Source organism: Hemiscyllium ocellatum, chromosome 34 (assembly GCF_020745735.1).
Source record: "Hemiscyllium ocellatum isolate sHemOce1 chromosome 34, sHemOce1.pat.X.cur, whole genome shotgun sequence".
Classification (NCBI taxonomy): Eukaryota; Metazoa; Chordata; class Chondrichthyes; order Orectolobiformes; family Hemiscylliidae; genus Hemiscyllium; species Hemiscyllium ocellatum.
This window is the reverse complement of record NC_083434.1, coordinates 13,755,721-13,781,439: the sequence shown is the minus strand read 5'-3', so window position 1 is coordinate 13,781,439 and position 25,719 is coordinate 13,755,721. Positions and strand designations below refer to the sequence as shown.

Sequence of the window (25,719 nt, the reverse complement as noted above, 5' to 3'; positions counted from 1 at the left end):
GTGTACAAAGTTTTTTGGCATGTGACTTCTCGCTCATATTTGTGGATGCGTTTGTGGGCATTGTTAACCATTACCTGTAACATTCTGCAACTGTTCTGTTCTGCTACTTTCTACACTTGTGAAACTCATAAACAACATCCTTACTAGCATAGAATTCACTAAGGAAGAAGAAGAAAACAAGAACTGATTCCCATTCCTGGACGTAATGGTTGAATGCAAGGCCAATGAGGAGCTCCACACCAGAGTATACAGGAAGGCCGCCCACACTGACCAAGTACTCAACTACAACAGCAACCAACCCAACAGCCACAAACAGAACTGCATCAGAACACTACTCAAGTGAGCCACAACATACTGCAGCATCTCGGAGCTATGCAAAGCAGAAAAACACCTACACAATATCTTCAGAAACAATGGGTTACCAAAAGCATAGCCCAAGGATATCAACATGACAGACCACAACAGACCACCAGGAAGATGCAGCACACACGGATACACTAGTCACACTGCCATACATTAAGGACATATCAGAAATGACCACCAGACTATTCCAACCCCTGGATATCATGGTAGCACACAGACTGACTGCCACAGTAAGACAACTACTAACAAGTATGAAGGATTCTTTATCCCCAACCACCAGGACCATCGTTGCACACAAAATACTATGTAAAGATTGCCATAAAGACTACATAGGACAAACAGGAAGGGAATTAGCCACCAGGGAACATGAACACCAACTAGCCACCAAGAGACATGACCAGCTATCACGTGTATCACTTCACACAGACAATGTAGGACACCAATTCGACTGGGACAATGCATCCATCCTAGGACAAGCCAAACAGAGATATACATGCAAATTCCTGCAAGCTTGGCAGTCAACCCAGAATTCCATTGACAAACATGTAGATTTGGACCTTATATACCAACCACTAAGAAATATAACCAACAACAAAACTCGAAATGGCACCACCAATCCCAGCTGAACCATATACATAAATAACAAGTGGGACAGAACACCAACACTTCACCGGAGGTGCACTGATGATGTGCATGGTGACAAAACATCTGTGAACAAACTTACCAGCTCAATGAGCAAGTCAATGACATCATTTCTTGTCAATCTTAGGTTCCAATCCAGTAACTGACACAGTTCCAACACAATTTCCCTCAACTTTCATGTCTTTATCGATGTAGTGCCTCATTCATCTCAAGAAAATGGATTTAAGGATGCAAAATCATGGCCTTCCTGTAGCCATAGGTCCCTGCAGCTGCAACCTCTGCTACAGTAGATGATTCTTGGTCCCTGTGGCAGCTTGCTGCCAATCCTGGATGCCAGCATCCACGAATGTGGGGTGCGTGTAGTTGGTGCCGGGTTTGAGCATTGAGACATTATTAATTGGGTGTTTAAGATGGTGGCACAGAGGATCAAGTGGCAAGTTGAAGTTGCCAGGCACTCATTCTGATTTTCACGTTGAGAATTGTTGATGCCAAGTTTCCTCGTGGTGGTAGAATGTTGATGAGGTGAGATACGTTGTCAATGAGGCTGTTAACAAGCAATAAATCCCCCTTAATAGGCATCTTGCCACTCTCTGGAGAGAATATCACCCTGATATCCATAACTCTGTATTAAAATACAATGAGCTTCTCCCAATGGTGAGAAAGGACTTGCAGAACTTCTCATGTGAGTCACCCACATTTCTCACCACAGTCCTTTAAGATTCTGCCTTTTGCTTAAGGTACTGATTTCTCCAATTCTTGATTTCATTTAAATTTTGAGTGCATTTAATATCACTTTTCACAAAATTAAAGCTTTTGGGTTTTCAACATTTTTAGGGGTTTGTGATTCTTTGTATTTTGTTTACTAAGTGATCCATTTATTCAATCTTTGACTTAGATGATGTAAGATTGACTGTAACCTTCGAGAAATTTGTCACTATTTCAATATTTATTGTGATTAGAAACATTTCTCCAGCATTTATTTGGCAGTTATATTCCATAAAGGTGGAATTTTTAACTTTGTTTTGAAATCAAATCACTTCTTCCTTCGTTAGAAATAGCTATAGAATTCTTCAATGATAAGAGCCATTTAAGTGCTCAATTATAGACAGTTTTTCAAATTGTTATTATAATGTGGAAACACTGGTAAGGCAACATTTGCCGCCATTCTTGCTGTCAGTACAGTTGGATTGGAATTATGAACAATAGACCATAGAGATGGAAGGCTTCCTTCTCCGATGAACACCAATGAACTAGTTGGATTAAGCAGCCCTCATTCAGTATTTTTGATGATCAAAACATAGAATCTAATTTCATGGTTCACCTCAGTTGGTATGACAATACTCTACCTGTTAAACACAGAAGGCTAGTTCTTGCAGTCCCTCAGCGATCATCTCTATTGATGGTTTCAAAGTGTTCACAATTTCCTCAAAGGCTCATATCTGGATGTTGTAATTTGCAACAAAGGACTCCAGGTAAGCCCAAACTATTGGCAACACTGCACCCTGGCATTGTGCAAGTTTGGGCTGATTGCCTGGTGCCTACCTCAATATTTAATGATATACCCGATACTTAGTACTCCTTTACCAGTCATAAAGGATGTTCAAGAGCACAGCCCTTTAAATCAGGACTTTCAAAACAGGCAATCCCCCTCTCATTGGTACTCCCTTCACCATGGAGTTCCATCTCTACACACATTCCAAACCCTGATAACATCCCTCCACTCCAGTTCTTTACTCCTATTGATATTGGAGAAGAGCTGGTGAAAGGTGGAGAGTGGGGGAGGTGAACAAAGTGAACAATGGGAAGCAGACTTGTGTTTGGCAGAATGCAATGGCGAAGTAGAATTAAAGATAGAATAAAGGAAATGTTTAAAAGCTACCATTGAGCTGAAGGTTGGCTGCAGGGGCTTGTCTCCACAACATGACCTTACTGGAATGGCACCTGGCTGCTAACCCTCCCTACTTACCAAGCAAATAGTCATGCTGTAACCATGACAGTCTATAAGGAAGGTAAAATCTTAATTTCAGATGCAATCAGTGGTGAACTGATGGTGTAATATTTGTCGAACCTTTGCTATACAATTGCAGTAAATGTGTAAAATAGTTAAATTCCACAACTCACGTGGCAAAGTGCACCAGTACTGAGCCCCACTGCTCCCACAGTCACCATAAATGTGAATATTTAATTAAAATGCTGAAATGCCCATTCTACTTAACTGATTCAGGTTAGTTTTATTTGTTAAAATGAAAATAACTAATCATTGTAACAAAAGTGATTTTCCTAACTAATGGTAAAAACAGCGGACAACTGAATTACCGATTTATGACCATATAACTTCATCCTTACCCCTTTAAATCTCCCCCACATACAAACAGGCACACAAAGCGAAACAAACAAGATACAAATATCATGGCAGAGGGTGGACAAAAAACATGGAAACACAATTCTGAATCACAGTCCACAATACAAAACTGGATGGGCTGTTTTCACAATCCTTTCAAATCTGTTATGATAACACAATGTTAAAAGCATAGCGATGTTTAGTCTTTAGTTTGCTGATTGGCTGGTTGGACTGGGGCCCTTTTTGGCCTTTTGAGTTTTGAATTTCTTTTTTAATGCCTCCGAAAGTACTTTTCCTGCTCTTTCAACAGAGAATCGGAGAAAGCAATTTTACACAGAAAGGATATTGAGAGAGTCATTGAAGCATCCAGCTCTGGAAACTTCCCGTGCTTCTGTTTCCCATTACCCTCACAGTTTTGTTAAGTTGCACCCAATCCAGAAGATTGTTATTGCACTTAGTATTAGGGACTAGACCAAACTCCCTCAAAACACGTTCGGGAGATAGCCTGGACACCAACTTTTGCTTTAATTTAAAGGCAACTGTAAGCCCCTGTGTTCCACATATGATTTGATTGGTCCATCACTAAGCTTTAATCAAAACACGATTTATTTTTAAAATGCAATTAAATTGCAACAAAACAAATAACTTTACATTATTGACATACTTAACAAAACATGTATTATTTAACCACTCGTAATCAATGGTTCTAATACAGGCAGCATCCATAAACACATCCTTTGGCAAAATGTAACGCAGCAAAAGTTATTGTTCTCACATGCTATCTCTTTCCAGTCCAGTGGAAAGAAACACTGAAAGAAACAATCTGCTCCTTTTGATTTCTTAGAGAAAATCTCGAAGTCTTCAATCTAGCAGCAGAGAGAATTCTAATGCAGCAGCTAACTAACAAAAAAACCCTATTGAAAGCAAAACCAAATTCCTCAACGTCTGTGAGAGCCTGACCCCATCCACTCATGATTCTTTTGGCTTACTGTTAAAAAAAATCCAGGGAGAAACCTAAAGCTATTTACAAACTGCCTGCTGGCAGGAGACACCGTGACACCACTATGACAAAACTCTTTAGAAAACAAGACAGTACACATATCTCAAAGGCACAATATTATCACATTAGTTCCCCTGAACCTACAAGTGATGAAAGGTTTAGGCCTGAAATGTCAATTCTCCTGCTCCTCGGATGCTGCCTGACCTCCTGTGTTTTTTCCAGCGCCACTCTTTTCGACTCTGACTCTCCAGCATCTGCAGTCCTCACTTTCTCCTACAACTGATGATACTAATGTCCCAAAATGTAACAATGGCTCACATGCATCAGTTAGTTTCACTTACTTTGCAAGTTGCAGACAACTCCTTGTACATTATCCCCTTTTTAAAAACAGTGTCCTTTTTCTCATTTTCAAACCACATTCCAAAAATAAAAAAAATGTGGTCTGTTACAATGGCTTGAATCTGATATCAGGACCTGACAAGGCATGAGATCAAAATAGGATTCCTGAGATAGGAACATTTGGCTTCAGAGCCAGTATGTTCCTTCAGAGCCAACATGCACTTCTATTTGTGATGTGGAAACAAACTGGCAATTTGCATTAGCACATTTAGATACCATCCCATATAGCTCTCAATGGATTCAAATCACCGTTATGCTTTAGTCTCTCACAAAGATTTTGTGGTTGAAATTTTGCACATTCAGATCATTGCCATTTTATATTTTAAAAGTAGGTAGTTCCAAGATTATCAGTTTAATTATGTATGACTATATTTTAGTTTTATATAAAGTTGCTTTGAAAATTTACTTTTTTACATCATATTCTTTTAAAGTAAGAACTAGTTTAACACTAAATTGCATTCAGTAACGCAATGCAAACTCTATCAACTACATACTGCTTTGTTTACTGACATTTGGTAGATGATATGTAACATGACAAGACCTGTCTGTATATATAATTCATCCAATATGGAATAGCTTAATCCTTTGGGGCCATATCGAAGTTTGCACTAACCTATAGCAATAAAATAGGCTGTTGCCACCAAAATGATTATTTTTAGACCAACACACAATCTTTGCTGGAGGCTCAGTTGACACAATTCAGCCCTACTCCACAACCTACACCATACCCAGCAATGAAAGCAAGACGTAGAGAATGAGAAATCAGTTAGCAACACACTAACCACTACCAAATAATCAAATAGGAAGGTGAAACCACCACATAATTGTATCATCCCTCTCCATAGTGCAAATTAACTCTTGGAAAATACTATCAATTTGCATCTTCCATAATGCACACCCATGTCATATCAAGTAACCTGATGTAGCAATGCTTTCGCTTATAAATCAGAGTATTGAATTGATTCATAAAATACTTACCTGAAAATTCAGGTGAAATAACTAGATATCTGCTAGACTATTACTCAGATTTATCAATCTCTGAATTCAGCTGATAAACAATCTACTTGATTTGGTTATTGTTTTGCATCAGTATCATCCACATTGATTTACTTGATATGACACACTAAAGTACTTAAAAGATAGAGTGGAACATCAAGCAAAGGGTGTGATGCACAGATCAGCAAATACATCAAAAAGTACAGATTGGATCAACTTGGAGAAATAGAAGTTTCAAGCTGCAAATGGTCTTAATCAGGTCAACACTGTACAACTTAACTTCTTTTTCAAACCTTCTGAAGGATGATACACTACCATACAAAAAAAATTCCACATGCTCTGCATTACTGCCAATATAAACATTTACATTGGCACTGCTCGAGATGCAATACTTTGCTGCATTAAACCCTTCTTCAAATCAGGACATTTATTTCACATTATTAAATGCCATTTTATCTGACAAGAAATCTGTTACAGATCCTGCAGGGTGACTGGATTAAGTTACTAAAAGGAACATCTGGAATGTAAATAGAAAGTGACAAGTTTTTTCTAAGATAGGTCATCACCTTATCCGCACAGAAACTTATGGAATGGATTTTCCCACATTCTGTTCCTTTGCATACCAACTTTTACATCTGCAATACATTTTCTTATTACATAGTATTCATGAAGGAATCTGTATTTTGTTCTATTGCTAATTATTTTGAAAATTCAAAGAATGGCTATAGCATAGATATTGAGTACTCAGGAAAGGGAAGGAAGTGGAGTTTAGGATTATCAGATCAGTCATGAATAAGATTGAATGGTGAGGCGGTCCCAATGGCCTACTTCTGCTCCTATATCTTTTGGTCACCTTATAAACTTAAAATGATGTTAGGTCAATGGTTTGGCACATATCAACAGGCATGGGTTTCTTCAAAGTCTCACTTGCTCTAATTTACCAGGTTTAAGGATTTCCTATTTCACCGTGCTCTGATAAGATACAAAGTCATGCGGTTGCCCAATTCAGCATGTGCAAGGTCGTACAGTACAGTCGGTTTTGCTATAACGCGGGTTTCTTCAAGGTGAAATAGCTTTAATGTGATTGAAGAATTTAGACTGTTATTTGTAAAACGCAAACTGTCCTTACCTGCATTGGCTATGATGTGATTCAGGCCCCATTAGTTTAAATGTTGCGGCTATTGCTCAATTTTCTTGTAACACAACACTGCATGAGAATGGCACTATCGCGTTTTATCAGAACTGGAATTTATCAAATATTAATGCTGCGAGTGTAATCTTCCAAATAAAGCATCAATACAGCTTTATCACATCTTTTTGTAATCTAACACCGATTGTGCTGTTAAATTCTTTTGCTGTACATTGATACATTGCTGTGAATATAGAAGTTCACTGATTAATGGGGAAGTAAAATGTAGAACATTCTCAGAATCACACTTTTTGATATGGCTTCTAAAGGAAGTTTTAAACAAAGCTGCTACTGCAGAATACAGATTGAAGTTTGTGGATCCTTAGTACTACTAAATTGTGAAAAGTACACTCAGTTCCTGTCCATTGCAGCAGCATTTAATGCAGGAGTTACAAATAAAAATATTGCCAGAATTAAATTCAACTATTTAATTCTTATTTTGATTCTCATTTATCTTATTAGCATTCGTGGGTGAACACACTGACGTGGAAAGCATAGGAATAACCAGTTGCAGAAATCACTAAGGCATAGCAAGATGGAACCATTTAAGAACTAAATATTTCAGTAAATAAATCTGAAATGGTGAAAGTCTTCACATGTTTGAGATTTGGAAACAAATTGCCATGTTCAAGAGAAAAGTTACTTTTTGATGGTGATTTGCAGTTTCTGTTTTATTTCTCTCAGTTGGCTGCCTTATACAAATCACTCAAAATAGTAATAAATCTTGGAAGTGCTTTGTTAAAGACCTGCTGGGTCATAGATTATTTGATTATACTTAGTTAAAACAAAATGAAAATTAGCATAAATAAAGAGCTCACCACTTGGGCTGGGACTTGTTCCATCTTTGCAGCTGGGGTGCCTGGGCGTGGGTAGAACTGATTGATGAACAAGCTAGGAAATTTATACTCCTGAATTAGTTTCAGAGTTTCTTGAAAGTCTGCTTCCGTCTCACCTGGAAAACCACAGATAATGTCGGTGGCAATTGTAATCCCTGGCACCCTGAGTAAAAAGATGAAAACTCAAATTAAAATGCATGTTATTTTCAAGTCAAATGTTCACTGCTTCATGGGTGCTGTCCTCTAGCTGAGCAGAGGTCAAAATGGTCAGTCAAACTTTCATATTTATATTCTGCTCAGCGCATTTAAGCAGCATCATATCAACTGATTTAGAAAGAGTTGCTTTCTTGAAATGCTACAGTTTGTGGCATAGTGTTAGGGAAGAAGTTCCAGGATTCTGACCAAGCTGCAGTAAGGGAACAAGGATTTTGTTCCATGGTTTGTGTGTAATTTGAAGAGAAATTTGAATGTGTGGTGTTAACATGTGCCTGATACTTTTATCCTTTAGGTGACATAAATCATGTGTATACAGTGCGCTGTTGAAAAGGCTTGGCAAATTCTTGCTGCAAATCTTGCAAATGATATACACTGCTGTTAGCAGATGACATCTGTGCAGTTACAGAATGTTGAAAAATGGTAAATATTGTATTGATCAAGTCTGTCTTTTCCTAGATGGTTTTTAAACATTTGTTGATGGGATGAGGGTGTCAACATTTATTACTTATCTCTAGTTGCCGAGAGGGCAGCTAAGGGTCAATCACTTTGCTGTAACGAGGCAGGGAAGGCTGATATCCTTCCAGGAAGCCAGGTGGGCTTTTACAACAATTGCCAATGGGTACATGACTGCCATTACGCTAGCTTTTTTTAAAAAACCTTCAGTCTTTTTTTGTTGAATTCATATTTCACCATCTGGGTATGATGGGGTTTAAACTTATGCCAGAAAAATGTTAGCCTGAGCTTCCAGTTTAGTTGTTCAGGTGACGTTAGTGCCTCCCCATGATCATCATAAATAATAATCCAACTATCTCCCCATGCTATTCAATAACATTTCCATTGCTGAATCCCCACAATCAACAAACTGGTATTTAGCACTGACCAGAAGCTAAATGGACCAATAAATAAATATTGTCACTATAAAAGCAGGCCAGAGCTTGGATATTCTGTAGGGAGGTACCTTCTGACTCCCAAAGCCTTTTCACCAACTACAATACACAAGTCAGGAACATAATGGAATGCTGATCACTAGTCAGAATGAGAGCAGGTTCAAAAACTCTGAAGAAGATTGACAGCATACACAACAAAGCCGGATCGATTATTGCTCCATCCATCACTTTCAACATCACTCCTTTCACAAACAACAAACTGTGACAGCAGCATGTACAAAATGAACTGCAGTAATAAAAATGATAGTGGATATGAAGTTAACAGGAAACAAAGTCGTGCAAACTATTGTTTTGCAGACAAAAGTGCAGTAAACATTTGGATTCCACTAGAATTCATATTACAATAATGCATTCCTTGATCTATATCAATACCTAAGATTTGGGTGTGCAGTGCACAATTTTAATCTTTGCAAGTACTGTGAATGAGAAGAATAGTAGGAGGCTTCAAAGGAACACAGACAGGTTGGTGGACAATGCCAACGTATGAAACTGAATGTTGGGAAATGTGAAGTGAAAGATTTTGAAAGACAGAATGAGATGAGAAGCAGTGTAAAGTAAAGGTCTGATTTTTGCTCCTCAGGCAAAAATATAGTCAGAAAATCTCCCAGCTTGCCAGAGTCGTCCTGGGGAACAATTGCCAAAGATGGCAGAACTTTCATTCTGGGGAATGTAGGCAAGCACAGTACAGAGGAATCTCAATTATCTGAAGGACACGGGCGGGGAGTATTTCGTTCGGTTAATCGAATTCTGGATGATCGAATGCCAGACAACATGCTTTAGCCAAGCATTTTGCGATCTTGCCGGATAATCCGATATTTAGATAATCGAGATTCTGCTGTATATTGCAAGATGCATCAGCCACAGACAAGGATCAGAGGCAACCAAGTGCTGAAGTTCTCCCCACCTCCTTCCCACTCACTACTGTGATTATTATTCTGGAAGAGTAAAGGAGAAATAGAACTATAATGGTAGAATTGAAGATTATGTCCTTAATAATTTTAAAACTGTAACCACAGATATTCTTCAACACTCAGACATGAGCAACCATTTTTGTTTACAATATTGAAAAGGCTGGTCATTTAAATAACATAACAGTTTCATAGACCCCATCTGCCCTTTACAAGCATTTACATCTATGTACAATACTGTAACTCTCATACTGTGAGAAAAGGCTCTGGTTCCAGAAGTAATGAAGTCCGTTTGAACTGAGTTTAAATGGCTCTGCTGAGTTCAGGTTTTCCTGATGTGAGGCACATTCCACCCTGTTCCTCTACCAGCAAAAGGAAAAATGTGAACTTCCAGATCAAGGTTTCAGGTGCAAGCTTAGACACTTCATGAAGTCTCCATGACTCGGTAAAAACTTGGGCCAATGGATACAATTCTAAAAGGGATGCAGCAGGAAAAGAAAGATCTGGAAGTGTATGTTCGCAAATCATAGAGTGGTGGGTAACATGAGCAATGAATTAATTAAATATATGGGATCCTGTATTTCACACATGGAAGCATGATGTACAAAAACGACAAAATTATGGTGAACCTGCATAAATAAATGGTTCAGCTTCAGTTGTGTGCAACCCGTGCATCACATTTTAATGATGTGAAGGCATTAGACAGAATGAAGAAAAGATCTATAAAAATGTTTTTGAGCAATTTCATTTATGTGGACAGATTGCCAAAGTAGTGACTATTGCTCTTAAAGAAGAGAACATTCATAAGAACTTTCATAAATGTGTTCAAAATCATGAAGGGTCTCAACACAATAAATAGGGAGAAATGGTCTTATTGGTAGAAGAGTCAAGAAGAAGATGACACTGATTTAAAGTGGCTGGCAAAAGAACTAAAGGTAACATGGGGAGTTTAGTTTTTACACAGCAAATGGTTAGAATCTGTGATGTATTGCTTGCGAGTGTGATGGAGACAAATTCCATTTTAGCCTTCAAGAAATTGGATAAGTTTCTGAAGAGAAAAGATCTGCAGTGTTTTAGGAAAAAGGGGGGGGGGGGGGGGGGGGGCGGGGAATGCAACTGGTTGAGTTAACCATACTGAGAATGACCATGAAAACGATAGGTCAAATGGATCCTTCCATGCTTTTTGTATGGCATAATTTATCTGTCATTGACTTTCTTTCTCAGTTTTACACTAAAAGTAACTTACAATGAAATGTAAAAGGAAATGGAGACACCCTGTCAGGAAACACATAACACTGATTTAATATATATAAAAAAGGAAGATTTAATATCTTATACACAAATCATCAATTCATGATCACTGAATCACAGAAGTGCTACGGTGCAGAAGGAGGCCATTCAGTCCATTATGTGCAAAACGGATCTCCAATGAACATTATGACAGTACTATTTGCCTGCTTTTCCCCATATCCTTATACAGTATTTAAATAGAAACACCCATCGAATGTCACCCATCCAATGTCCTCTTCAATGCTTCAGTTGAACTTGCCTCCAACACATTTTGAGGCAGTGCATTCCAGACCCAAATAATTTATGATGAAATTGTAGACGTGTACTGTACCTTTAAGAGAACTGAAACTTCTGGCTGGCACAGTGTGTGCAGAAAATTCAAAAATGTAACATTTGGTTGTAAAACAAATAGCTGGAGCTGCATTGCCATAGTACACAACAAATTCAAATTTTGACAACTAGTTTCAATTATCCTTAGATATCAAAATCCAATTGAATTTGAATTTTACTATTTTGGATGACATCAAACCAATGAGCCAGTCTGATGTTTTGGGTTTTTTGAACAGCTGGGGAGAACAGCAAAGAGCAGCCACGCACCAAGAGACTGCCAGCAGAATAGCTCTCTGAAAGGTACCTGTCCATAAGGAAGCTGTGCAGCAGAAGACTGAAGACAACCTAATGAAATCTACAGAGAAAGTTCAACATCCTAAGATGACAAAATGATTTTGAAAATTGATTTGCTGTAAATTTAAGAGGGAATTTATTGGACCAGTGTTGTAGAGTGGGGAGTAAAAATAGGTTTGAGAAAGGAGTTGCAAATAGCTGTTGCTTAATAGTCTCTATTGTACTAAAAGAATAAAATTGTTAATTTTTTCTTTAAATAGTGATATTTTGGGTAATTCTTTGCCACCCAAAATTTAACAGATTACAACATGAGGTGAGCTTTTCTGTGTGACCGGTTTAAATTAGAAGGGTTTACCCCGTATCATAACACATTTTGTGTGAAATTTATGAAACACTTGAAACCTGTACTCCCTCATTCTCAATTCTTCTGCAAGTTGGAACAGTTTCTCCCTATCTATCTATCCCAACCATTCCTGATTTTAAAAACTTCTACCTACATCATCTTCTCTTCAAGGCAAATAATCTAACCCCTTCAAACAATCCTTATAACTGATGTTGATGTTTATCATCCCTGAAACCATTTTTGCAAAGTGCTTTTGCCATTCTGTCCAAAGTATTCACATCTTTCTTATAAATTAGCATCCAGTACTGTACACAACACTCCTGTTGAGATCTAACTAATATCTTATACAAATTCAGCATCACCTTCTAGCTTTTAAATTCTATGCTCCTATTATTAAAGCCCAAGATACTGCATGCTTTATTAACTGCTCCCTCTATCGAGCTATTTTCAGTGATATGTGTATAAGTATTCTAGGTCCCTCTTATAATTTCTGGCCATTCCTATTTCATACTGTCGGCCCATCTTCTTCCCATCAAAATATCGCATGTTACACTTCCCCACACTGAACGTCAGCTACCACTTATTTGTCAATTCCAACTTGTTTATTCCCTGTTTAAACTGTCTATTGTAAGCTGTAAGGAAGACAGAGTCCAAAATTGCATATCATTTGTAAACATTGTAACTGTCCTTGCATACTGATATGTAGATCATTAATACATATCAGGAAAAGTGAGGATTCCAATACTGACCCCTGGGAAGTCCACTACAAACCTTATTCTATCCTGTAAAATAGAGATTAAGCACTTCACTGTTTTCTCCCAGTCAACCAATTTTGTATCCATGTTGTGACTTGTCCCTTTCATACCACGAGCTATAATCTTTCTCTCAAATCTGGTGTGGTGCAATGTATCAAATACCTTTTGAATGTTCATGTACATCATATCAACAGCATTATCCTCAAAGATCCCATTATGCCACCTCTGCAAAAACCTCCAGTAAGTTAGTCAAACACAACTTCCCCTAGACATCCATGTTGGCTCTTCCGAAATAAACAATCTCTTTACATGTGGCTACTAATTCTATTCTGAATAATTACTTCCAAAAGCATCCCTGCTGGCAAAGTTAAACTGACTTGTCTGTGAATACTAGGATGAACCTTCCAACTTTTTGTTTAAATATGGGTATTAAGCCTGCAATTCTTCAGTTCTCTGACAACTCTTCCGAGTCTAGGAAAAACAGTAAAACTATGGTCAACACCCCTGCATTTTCATTCTTACTCCCCTCAATATTCTTGGATGCCTCTAGTTCCTTGTCGCTGGTAAATATTAATACTTTGTTCAACATTTCCTCTTCATTAATTTTGAACACTTCTTGTGACCGAGCTTCCTTCTCAGTCGCTCTGGCTTGGGTAGAATCTACCTCGTTGAAAAAGACAAATACAAAGTTTAATTTAATACCAAAGGCATGCCTTTGCTTCCATGTCAAACTTCTTTTAAGTTACTAATTGGCTTTTCTTCTCCGCTTACCACCCTTTTACTAATGATGTGTCTTTTGAAGACATGGGAATTTCTCATTTGTTGGCTGCCAGTCTTTTCTCATATTGCCTCTTGGCTTCTCTATGCTTTTTCATTTCCCCTCTGAACCTTCCGTATTCCTCCTGGTTATCAATTGTATTTTCTGTCTGACACCTGTCATAAATACACTTTGTTTATGTTATTTTAATTTCTATCTTCTTTCTTATCCAATGAACTCTGGGGTTCTTTGCCATCTCTTTCCCTTTTGAGGGAGTGTACCTTGACAATACCAGAACCATTCCCTCTTTGAAGGTAGCTCAATGTTCAGCTAGTTTCTCCAGTCAAACATTTATTCCAGTCTGTCTTGCTCAGCTCTATTCTTTCCCTATTGAAGCTGGCTTCCCCTGCTTAATTATTCTTCCTCTGGAATGCCTATTGTCCTTTGCTGTCTTCATTCTAAACCTTCCAATATAATGATCATTGTTCCTGACAAGTTCCCTCACTGACACTTGATCTACTTGGCCTACCTCATTTCCAAGAAACAAGTTGATCAGTGCATTCTTTCTAGTTGGATTGAGTACATATGGCTGTTGAAAATTTTCCTGAAGACAATCTAGGAATGTTTCCCCCGATCCACTCTTAAACCTGTCACTGTCCCAGGTAGTTCAAGTTCTCAATTAGAACCACTCAATAATGTTAGCATCTCTCTGCAATTTCCCTGAAGATTTATTTCTCTACATTTTTCTCAGGAGTAGGTGGTCTACAGACTCAACTGAACAATGTAATTGCTACCTCTTTGTAAAATGGCTATAGCCAGATTGATTCTATCTCAGCCACCACTCAAGCTCTGAGATCTGGAGCTCTAATTTCTGCTGTCAGGATCCATGATTTCCCACATATTACATGCCTTATTTCCACTTGACTGCATTAAGTTGCCATAAAAGAACTAGGAGCAGAGGGAGGCCATCTGGCCCTTTGAGACCTATCTGAACATTATTTCTCTTAAGTTAACTATATTGTACTCTGGATTATCTGTAGCAATTTATTATGTTGACCCTGATTTACCCTTATTCCTGAATGTTTCACAATTAAATCAAAGTACAGTACTTCTTTGAAAATGACATGATTTTCTAATTTATAGCAATGTAAGGACAGTCCCCAACAGCAGTTTCCCACCAATCAATGCCTTTATATCATTGCTATTTTGACAAGTTGGCTTGATGTGGAACATTTAATTTAGTGAGCAGATATAAGGCATTTATCCTTAGAAACAAGGTAAAAAAAATCATTTCTATCATCTCATTCATTTTTTTAATCAAAAATTGCAATACGTCCCCATCATACAGCTAATTGTCTCTTATAAATTAAGATTTTTTTTGAAAACTACCTTAATCATCCCAACCCTAAGTTGTGGAATTTTGGCCTATCATAGGACTTAAGAACATCGAAAACGTTGAGACCTGACATATTCATTTTAGTGTTTACTCCCTGGAAGTGAGGATTGTTGGCTCTGCAACATTTATTCTTTACCCTTAATTTCTCTTGAAAAGAAGATGGGTTGCGTCATAGTTTCCAGTCAAGACGGAGTGTGGCTTGGAGGTGATCTCAGGGTGATGGAGGTGATCTCAGGGTGATGGAGGTGATCTCAGGCTCCCATGCATCTGTTGCCCTTGATCTTCTACAGGTGCAGGCTTGAAGAGTACTGTTAGAGGTCTCTTGGTGGGTTGCTGTAATGCATCTTGTAGACTATACATTGTTTGCATGACATCAGGGGTGAAGGGACTGAATGTTTAAGGTGAGCAGCTAGCAGTCAAGCAGGCTCCACTCTTTTTGGAGCCACATTCAGTTATGCAATTGGACTACACTCAATCACAGACCAGACTTGTAGCTTGTAATTGGTGGATAGGCTTTGGAGAGTCAGGAAACGAACTACTTGCTGCAGAACTCCCAAGCTCTCTGGGTTTTGTACCCATAGTTTTTATATGACTTCTTCAGTTTAGATTCTGGTCAAAGGCAATCCACAGGATTTAATATTGAGGAACTCCGTGATGATGATGCCATTGAATGTTAAGGAGAGATGGTTAATTTCTTTATTTTGGAGATAGCCATTACTTGACATTTGTGTACAAATATTACTTGACACTTATAACCCCAAGCCTAGAAAGCGGGAGAGGAAGTGTTGGAGGTGATTCCCTCGAATACCAAGAACAGCAATTACTGTTTTATATGCTGTTGCACTGTTTTGGAACTTTGGAGAAAAAAAGTCAAAAACAACAGCAATTTTAAAAGGGAGAAGACCAGACAAAGGAAGCACAAGGTGAGGTCAGTACAGGAGAGAGAGAGAGAGAGAGAGAGAGAGAGAGAGAGAGAGAGAGGTTGGGGGGTGGGGGGGGATGAAACCCACATTGCTAACGGACACAGCAGTGAGCCTGCACAGTTACTGCCTTTGCTGTTTGAATTCATGTATCAATGGACATCAGAGAGCGTCAGGGAAAATTAAAAAAAGTGAAATTCACAATTGATCTTGGAGGAATCTGTTTGGGAGAGGTCACACCACAGAAACAGATAAGTGGATATTTAAGCATGGCCTTACAGTAAATAGCGAGTAGAGTGGGTTCTTTCTTGATTATATGTTTTATTGAGCTATGTCTCTTGATTAAGCTTAAAATATAAACCATTAGAATAAATTTAACCTGGAGCAGTGTTTTGCAGGGGAAAATGACAGTGCTATTTTCTAGGTCTGTAGATTCAAAAAAGCAAAGATGACCTTTAGTAGAGTGATATGCTCTCCTTGTCAGATATGGGAGTTTAGGGAGAGTTTACAAGTTACTGAGGATTATATCTGCAATAAATGCTGTTGGTTGCGAATCCTATCAGATTGAATGGATCGATTGGAGAGGCAGTTAGAGGCAATGAGGAATTTACAACAGCAAAGGCATGTGATGGATGGCAGTTATAGGAAGGGGGAAACGTCTCAGATACAGTCACATAGATGGGTTAACTCCAGGAAAGGTAAGAGAGTAGACAGGTAATGCAGGTGTCTTCTGTGGCTATCCCCATTTCAAAATAGTATGCTATTTTGGAAAATGTAGGGGGTGATGGATTCTCAGGGGAACGTAGCACGAAGTCAGGTATCTGATATCGAGACTGGCTCTAAGGTAATGAGAGGTACGTCGGTTCCAAGCAATCGATTGTGTTAGGGGACTCTCTAGTCCGAGGTACAGACAGATGTTTCTGTGGTCAGCAGCAAAAAATCAGAATGGTGTGTTGCTTCCCTGGTGCCAGGATCAAGGATGTCTCAGAGAGGGGGCAAAATGTTCTCAAGAGGGAGAAGGGCCAACAGGAGGTCATTGTACACACTGGAACCAACGACATAGGAAGGATTTAACTTAGTAAGGTTAGGGCGGGGGTGGTGGTGGCGGTGGGTGGGACCCAGGGAGATTCAGTCAGGGCAGGCAGGGATAAGCAATTATAGAAACATGGCTCAGGGATGGACAGGACAGGCAGCTTAATGTTCCAGGATACAAGTGCTACAGGAAGGACAGAAAGGGAGGCAAGAGAGGAGGGGGAGTGGCTTTTTGATAAGGGATAGCATTGCAGCTGTACTGAGTGTATATTCCCGGAAATACATCCAGGAATGTTATTTGGGTAGAACTGAGAAATAAGAAAGGGATGAAAGCCTTAATGGGATTGTATTATAGACCCCTTAATAGTCAGAGGGAAATTGAGAAACAAATTTGTAAGGAGAGGGAAATTGAGAAACAAATTTGTAAGGAGATCTCAGTTATCTGGAAGAATAATAGGGTAGTTACAGTAGGGGATTTTAACTTTCCAAACATAGACTGGGACTGCCATAGTATTAAAATGGAGAGGAATTTGTTAAGTGTGTACAAGACAATTTTCTGATTCAGTATGTGGATGTACCTACTAGAGAAGGGGCAAAACTTGACCTACCCTTGGGAAATAAGGCAGGGCAGGTGACTGAGGGGTCAGTGGGGGAGCACTTTGGAGCCAGTGACCATAATTCTCTTAGATTTAAAATAATGATGGAAAAGGATAGACCAGATCTGAAAGTTGAAGTTCCAAATTGGAGAAAGGCCAATTTTGACGGTATGAGACAAGAGCTATGAAAAGCTGATTGGGCGCAGTTATTCGCAGATAAAGGGATGGCTGGAAAATGGGAAGCCTTCAGAAATGAAAGAACAAGAGTCCAGAGAAAGCATATTCTTGTTAGGGTGAAAGGAGAGGCTGCTAGGTACAGAAAATGCTGGATGACTGAAGAAATTGAAGGTTTGGTTAAGAAGAAGGAAGGAAGCATATGTCAGGTATAGACAGGATAGATCAAATGAATCCTTAGAAGAGTATAAAGGAAATAGGAGTATACTTAAGAAAGAAATCAGGAGGGCAATAAGGGGATATGAGATAGCTTTGGCAAATAGAATTAAGAAGAATCCAAAGGGTTTTCACAAATACATTAAGAACAAAAGGGTAACGAGGGAGAGAACAGGGCCCCTCAAAGATCAGCAAAGCGGCCTTTGTGAGGAGCAGCAGGAGATGGAGGGAGATATTAAACGAGTATTTTGCATCAGCATTTATTGCGGAGAAGGACTTGGAAGATATAGAACGTCGGGAAATACATGGTGGCATCTTGAATAATGTTCATATTACAGAAGAGGAAATGCTGGATGTCTTGAAATGCATAAAAGTGGATAAATCCCCAGGACCTGATCAAGTATACCCTAGAAGCACAGTAAGTGATTGCTGAGCCTCTTGCTGAGACAGTTGTATCATTGATAGTCACAGGTGAGGTGCCGAAAGACTGGAGGTTGGCTAACATTGTGCCATTGTTTAAGAAGAGTGGTAAGGACAAGCCCACTATAGACCAGTGAGCCTGACATCAGTGCTGAACAAGCTGTTGGAGGGAGTCCTGAGGGACATGTACATGTATTTGGAAAGGCAAGGACTGATTAGGGATAATCAACATGGTTTTATGCGTGGGAAATCATGTCTCACAAACTTGATTGAGTTTTTTGAAAAGTAACAAAGAGGATTGATGAGGGCAGAGCAGTAGATGTGATCTATATGGACTTCAGTAAGGCATTCGACAAGGTTCCCCATGGGAGACTGATTAGCAAGGTTAGATCTCATGGAATACAGGGAGAAATAGCCATTTGGATACAGAACTGGCTCAAAAGAGCATTTATACAAATGATTTGGATATGAGCTTAAGAGGTATTGTTAGTAAGTTTGCACATGACACCAAAATTGGAGGTGTAGTGGACAGTGAAGAAGGCTACCTCAGAGTACAACGGGATCTTGATCAGATGGACCAGTTAGTTGAGGAGTGGCAGATGCAGTTTAATTTAGATAAATGCAAGGTGCTGCATTTTGGAAAAGCAAATCAGAGCAGGACTCATACACTTAATGGTAAGATCCTGGGGAGGGTTGCTGAACAAAGAGACCATGGAATGCAGGTTCATATCTCCTTGAAAGTGGAGTCGCAGGTAGATAGGATAGTGAAGAAGGTGTTTGGTATGTTTTCATTTATTGGTTAGAGTATTGAGTACAGGGGTTGGGAGGTCATGTTGCAAATGAACAGGACATTAGTTAGCCACTGTTGGAATATTGCGTGCAATTCTGGTCTCCTTCCTATCAGAAAGATGTTGTGAAACTTGAAAGAGTTCAGAAAAGATTTACAAGGATGTTGCCAGAGTTGTAGCATTTGAGCTTTAGGAAGAGATGGATTGGCTGGGGCTGTTTTACTTGGAGCGTCGGAGGCTGAGGGGTGACCTCAGAGGTTTACAAAATCATGAGGGACATGGATAAGATAGATAGATGAAGTCTTTTCTTTGGGGTTGGGGAGTGTAGAACTAGAGGGCATAGGTTTAGGGTGAGAGGGGAAAGATATAAAAGAGACTTAAGGGGCAACCTTTTCACGCAGAGAGTGGTACGTGTTATGGAATGAGCTGCCAGAGGAAGTGGTAGAGGCTGGTACAATTGCAACATTTAAAAGGCATTTGGATGAGTATATGAATAGGAAGGATTTGGAGTGATATGGGTTGAGTGCTGGCAAGTGGAACTGGATTGGATTGGGATACCCATTCAGCATGTACAAGTTGGACCGAAGGGTTTGTTTCAATGCTGTACATCTCTACGACTCTACGAAGTTGTCATGGTCTTGTTGCATATAGTTACAGACTACGCTAATGTCTGTGGAGTCACACAGAATGTTGAACAGTCGTAAACATCGGTGAATATCCCTATTCTGATATTCAAGGAAGGTTACTGATGAAGCATCTGAACCTAACTCATTACCCTGAAGACTTCAGAAGTAATGTTCTTGGACTGGGTTGACTGATCTCCAACAACCACCTTTACTTTGTGCTAGGTACAACTCCAACCAATGGAGAGCTTTCTCCCTGATTTCCAGTGACTTCATTTTTCTTGTATTCCTTGATGCCAAACTAAGTCAATTGCTACCACTAAACTCCTTGAGTTTATTTCTTTGTTCACATTTGGACCAAGGTTATAATAAGGTCAGGAGCTGAGTGTCCCTAATGGAACCCAAACTGATTGTCACTGAGCAGTTTATTCCTGAGCAAATGCCACTTGATAGCACTGTTGATGATCCCTTTGTCATTGCTGATCAAGTTTAGACTGAGGGATTGGTAATTGCTGGATTGGATTTATTGTGCTTTTTGTACATAAGACATGCTGGGGGAATTTTCACAATGCTGAAGAGATGCCAGTGTTGGAGGTATATTGGAATAGCTTTACTGAGGGCACAGCTAATTCTGGAGCACAATTCTCCAACCGTGCTCCATTTCTGGCGGAAGACGGCTGGAAATGGCTCAGTCTTGTCTTTTTGTGTAGGATCTCCAGTCATTAAGGATGGGAATATTTGTGGAGTCTCCTTCTCCAGTGAGTTGTTAAATTGTCCACCACCATTTACAAATGACTGTGGGAGAAAAGTTTATACCTTCAGTTGTAGGCTTGCTTGGCTCTGTATGTAGTACACAGTTTTCACTGTTTATCATGCAAATATTCCTAAGTTGAAGCTTCAACAATTTGATACCTCATTTTTAGGAAGGACAGTGCTGTTCCTTGTAATTCCCTTCTTCACTAAATCAAATTTAACCCTCCAGCTTGGTGGAAATGGAAGATATGCCATGCCACAAGATTACACTAGGTTACTGTGGATGAATAATCTCATGGATGCCATGTTTTGAGTTTCTACACCTATTGAAAACTCATCCCACTTAATACTTTGGCACCTAACATAATGGAGGGTATCTTTCATATTAGCCTTTATCTATACAAGGACTGTGCAGTGGTCACTCCTACCAAAGATGTCGTGAACAGATGCATCTGCAACAGCCACATTAATCAAGTAGAATTCAATTAAGTTTATCCTTCTTGTTAGTTCCCTTATCCCCCACTGGTAACATAGTCTAGTAACTATGTTCTCTCAGGACTCAGCTTGGTCAGCAGTGGCTGCACCAAGCTATTCTTGATTATGAAACTGAAGTCCTCCACCCAGAGTATATTCTGTGTCATTGCCATCTTCAGTACTTCCTGGCATTGGTATTCAACATGGAGGATCACTGATTCATCTCTTGAATGGATGCTGTAATCAGTTGGTGATTTCCTTGCCCATGTGTGATCTGATATCTTGAGAATTCATGGCAACTAAAGTCAAAACTGAGAACACCTAGCGCAACTACCTCGGATGAGTCTGTCAGCTGGTGGGACAGCATATACAATCTACAAGATGCAATTTGATGAGTTTGAATATGGCAGACTGTTGGTCAGCAGTTCTCCCAATTTCGGTTTAGGCTCCCAGCTGTCAGTGAGAAGAGTTTTGCAGGCTCAAGGAGTTTGCTGTTGCTATTTCTGATACCTAGGGTTCTGCCAGATGGTCCATCCAACTACATTTTTCTTTCAACGTTATAATGATTTGTTGCAAATTAGTGGCTTGCATGGCTACATGTGATGTTTTGGGTCTGGAGTTATATGTAGGACCAACTAGCTAAGGATGGCAGGTTTACATCCCTAAAGGACATCAGATTTTTTTTTAAATGAAAATTGATAATGGTTTTGTGGTCACTCGTAGATTTGCTTTTAATTCCAAATTTATTGTTGAATTTAAATTCAACCATTTGAACATGTCTCCTGGGTAGAAGCTAAGACCTCTGGATTACTAATCCTGTGATAATACTGCTGTCACCAATACCCCATTGGACACTAATTAATTGCGTACAAAAGATCTCATGGTATTATTCAAAAGAATTTGGGAGGTGTCCCAGTGTCCTGCCCAAAGTTCCTTTATCAGTCAAAGCCACCAAGAAGATATTAATGTGACATTTAATTACCTAATTTGCCCTTCGTACAATTACTTGCAAATTAGTTCCTGTGTTTCTAAACTAAGTTTGAAGGTTGGAAACTGTTAATATCTTATCTGTTACATAAATTGGGTATTCTACTACTTGGTATTATACCCGAATTAGAACACAAATCATGTCTGTCCAATTCAGTCATTCTTAGTGCTTACGCGCAAAAGGATTCTCTTGAACAAACGTGGACTTAATTATTTACAAGAGATCCTGGGGAGTGCTGCTGTACATCGAGACCTTGGAAGTACAGATTCATAATTCCTTGAAGGTGGAGTTGCAAGTAGATAGGATAGTGAAGAAGGGATTTGGTATGCTTATCTTTATTCGCCAGTGCATTGAAAATAGGAGTTAGGAAGTCATGGTGTGGCAGAACAGGACATTGGCTCGGCAACTTCTGGAATGCTGTGTGCAATTCTGGTCTCCCTGCATAGGAAGTATGTTGTGAAACTTGAGAGGGTTCAGAAAAGATTTACAAGGATGTTGCCAGGATTGGAGGGTTTGAGCTATAGGGAGAGGCTGAGTAGGCTTGGGCTGTTTTCCCTGCAGTGTTGAAGGCTGAGGGATGACCTGATAGAGATTTATAAAATCATGAAGGGCATGGATAGGGTAAATAGACAAGGGTCTTTTCTCCAGGATGGGGGAGTCCAGAACTAGAGAACATGGGCCTAATCTGAGAGGAGAAAGATTTAAACCCTTTTAAGACCAAGGAGAGAACATTTTCATGTAGAGGGTGATGCATGTATGGAATGAGCTACCGGGGAAGTGGTAGTGGCTGGTACTATTACCATACTTAAATGGCAACTGGATGGAGAGGAAGGGTTTAGAGAGATATGGGTCAAATGTTGGCAAATGGGACCAGATTTATTTAGGATGAGCAGATAAGTGCATTGTTGTTTTAAGTGTGACCTAAAGAAAGCTTGCAGTGGTGAGTAATGTGGGTTCTTTCTTGATTTTATGTTTTTGGAGATATGTCTCTTGATTAAACTTAAAATATAAGCCATAACTATTAATTTAAATTGGGGCAGTGTTTGTAGAGGAATAAGACAATGTTATTTTCTGGGCTTGTAGACTGTGAAGAAGCAAAAATGGCCTTTAGTAGAGTGAAATGTGCTTCTTGTCAGATGTGGGAGTTTAAAGAGAGTTTAAGGATTACAGCGGATTATATCTGCCATAAATGCTGTTGGCTGCGAATCTTATCAGATCGCATGGATCGGTTGGAGAGACAGTTAGAAGCAATGAGGAATTTGCAACAACAGTATGTGATGGATGGCAGTTATAGGAATGGGGGAAAGTCTCAGATACAGCCACATAAATGGGTTAACTCCAGGAAAGGTAGGCAGCTAGTGCAGGAGTCTTTTGTGGATATACCCATTTTAAACAAGTCTGCTGTTTTGGAAAATGTAGGGGGGGGGATGGATTCTCAGGGGAACGCAGCACAAACAGCCAAGTTTCTGGTATTGAGACTAGCTCTAATGCACCGAAGGGTACATTGGGTTCCAGGAGATGTGTTAGGGGATTCTCTAGTCTGAGGTATAGACAGATGTTTCTGTGGCCAGCAGCGAAAAATCAGAATGGTTTGTTGCTTCCCTGGTGCCAGGATCAAGAATGTCTCAGAGAGGGTGCAGAATGTTCTCACGGAGGAGAGGGGCCAGCGAGATGTCATTGTCCACATTGGAACCAACGACATAGAGAGGGAAAAGGTTGAGAGTCTGAAGGGAGATTACAGAGAGTTAGGCAGGAATTTGAAAAGGAGGTCCCCAAAAGTGGTAATATCTGGATTACTCCCGGTGCTACGAGCTGGAGAGGGCAGGAATAGGAGGATACAGCAGATGAATGCATGGCTGAGGAGCTGGTGTATGGAAGAAGGACCCCCTTTTTTGGATCATTGGAATCTCTTTTGGGGTAAAAGTGACCTGTACAAGAATAACTTATTGCTCCTAAATTGGAAGGGGCCTAATATACTGGCAGGGAGATTTGGAGGAGCTGCTTAGGAGGATTTAAACTACTAAGGTGGAGGGAGGGGGGCATGGGACCCAGGGAGTGAGAAAAGAGGTCAATCTGAGACAGATACAGTTGAGAACAGAAGCGAGTCAAACAGTCAGGGCAGGCAGAGACTAGTAGGACTAATAAATTAAACTGCATTTATTTCAATGCAAGGGGCCTAACAGGGAAGGCAGATGAACTCAGGGCATGGTTAGGAACATGGGACTGGAATATCATAGCAATTACAGAAACATGTCTCAGGGATGGGCAGGGCTGGCAGTTTAATGTTCCAGGATACAAATGCTACAGGAAGGATAGAAAGGGAGGCAAGAGAGGAGGGGGAGTGGCATTTTTGATAAGGAATAGCATTACAGCTGTGCTGAGGGAGGATAATCCTGGAAATACATCCAGAGAAGTTATTTGGGTGGAATTGGGAAATAAGAAAGGGATGATCACCTTATTGGGATTGTATTATAGACCTCATAATAGTCAGAGGTAAACTGAGAAAAAAAATTGTAAGGAGATCTCAGCTATCTGTATGAATAAAGGTGATTATGGTCGGGGATTTTAACTTTCCAAACAGAGAATGGGACTGCCATAGTTTTAAGATGGAGAGGAATTTGCTAAGTGTGTCCAAGAAAATTTTCTGATTCAGTATGTAGATGTATCTACTAGCGAAGGTGCAAAACTTGAATTACTCTTGGGAAATAAGGCAGGGCAGGTGACTGAGGTGTCAGTGGGAGAGCATTTTGGGGCCAGCGACCATAATTCTCTTAGATTTAAAATAATAATGGAAAAGGATAGACCAGATTTAAAAGTTGAAGTTCGAAATTGGAGAAAGGCTAATTTTGATGGTATTAGGCAAGAACTTTCGAAAGCTGACTGGGGGCGGATGTTTGCAGGTAAAGGGACAGCTGGAAAATGGGAAGCCTTCAGAAATGAGATAACAAGAATCCAGAGAAAGTGTATTCCTGTTAGGGTGAAAGGAAAGACAGGTAGGTATAGGGAATGCTGGATGTCTAAAGACATTGAGGGTTTGGTTAAGAAAAAGAAGGAAGCATATGTAAGATATAGACAGGATAGATCGAGTGAAGCCTTAGAAGAGTATAAAGGCAGTAGGAGTATACTTAAGAGGGAAATCAGTAGGGCAAAAAAGGGGTCATGAGATAGCTTTGGCAAATAGAATGAAGGAGAATCCAAAGGTTTTTTATCAATATATTAAGGACAAAAGGGCAACTAGGGACAGAATAGGGCCCCACAAAGATCAGCAAGGTGGCCTTTGTGTGGAGTCGCAGAAAATGGGGGAGATACTAATCGAATATTTTGCATCAGTATTTACTGTGGAAAAGGATATGGAAGATATAGACTGTAGGGAAATAGATGGTGACACTTTGCAAAATGTCCAAATTATAGAGGAGGAAGTGCTGGATGTCTTGAAACGCATAAGAGCGGATAAATCCCCAGGATCTGATCAGGTGTACCCAAGAACTTTGGGAAGATAGAGAAGTGATTGCTGGGCCTCTTGCTGAGATATTTGTATCATTGATAGTCACAGGTGAGGTGCTGGAAGACTGGAGGTTGGCTAAAGTGGTGCCACTGCTTAAGAATGGTGGAAAGGACAAGCCAGGGAACGAGAGATCTGTGAGTCCGACGTTGGTGGTGGGCAAGTTGTTGGAGAGAATCCTGAGGGACAGGATGTACATGTATTTGGAAAGGCAAGGATTGATTAGGGATA

At 39.7% G+C, this 25,719-nt stretch overlaps 1 protein-coding gene across 2 annotated transcripts in view; it reads right to left on the bottom strand.

Moving 5' to 3' along the window:
• The window catches only part of cdkal1 (CDK5 regulatory subunit associated protein 1-like 1), a 581,619-nt gene that overhangs the window by 169,901 nt on the left and 385,999 nt on the right, over positions 1 to 25,719 (bottom strand). For both annotated transcript variants that reach the window (XM_060849921.1, XM_060849920.1), the window contains exon 11: positions 7,749 to 7,929. In XM_060849921.1, coding sequence (XP_060705904.1) covers positions 7,749 to 7,929 — 181 coding nt within the window. The remainder of the gene's footprint in view (positions 1 to 7,748; positions 7,930 to 25,719) is intronic.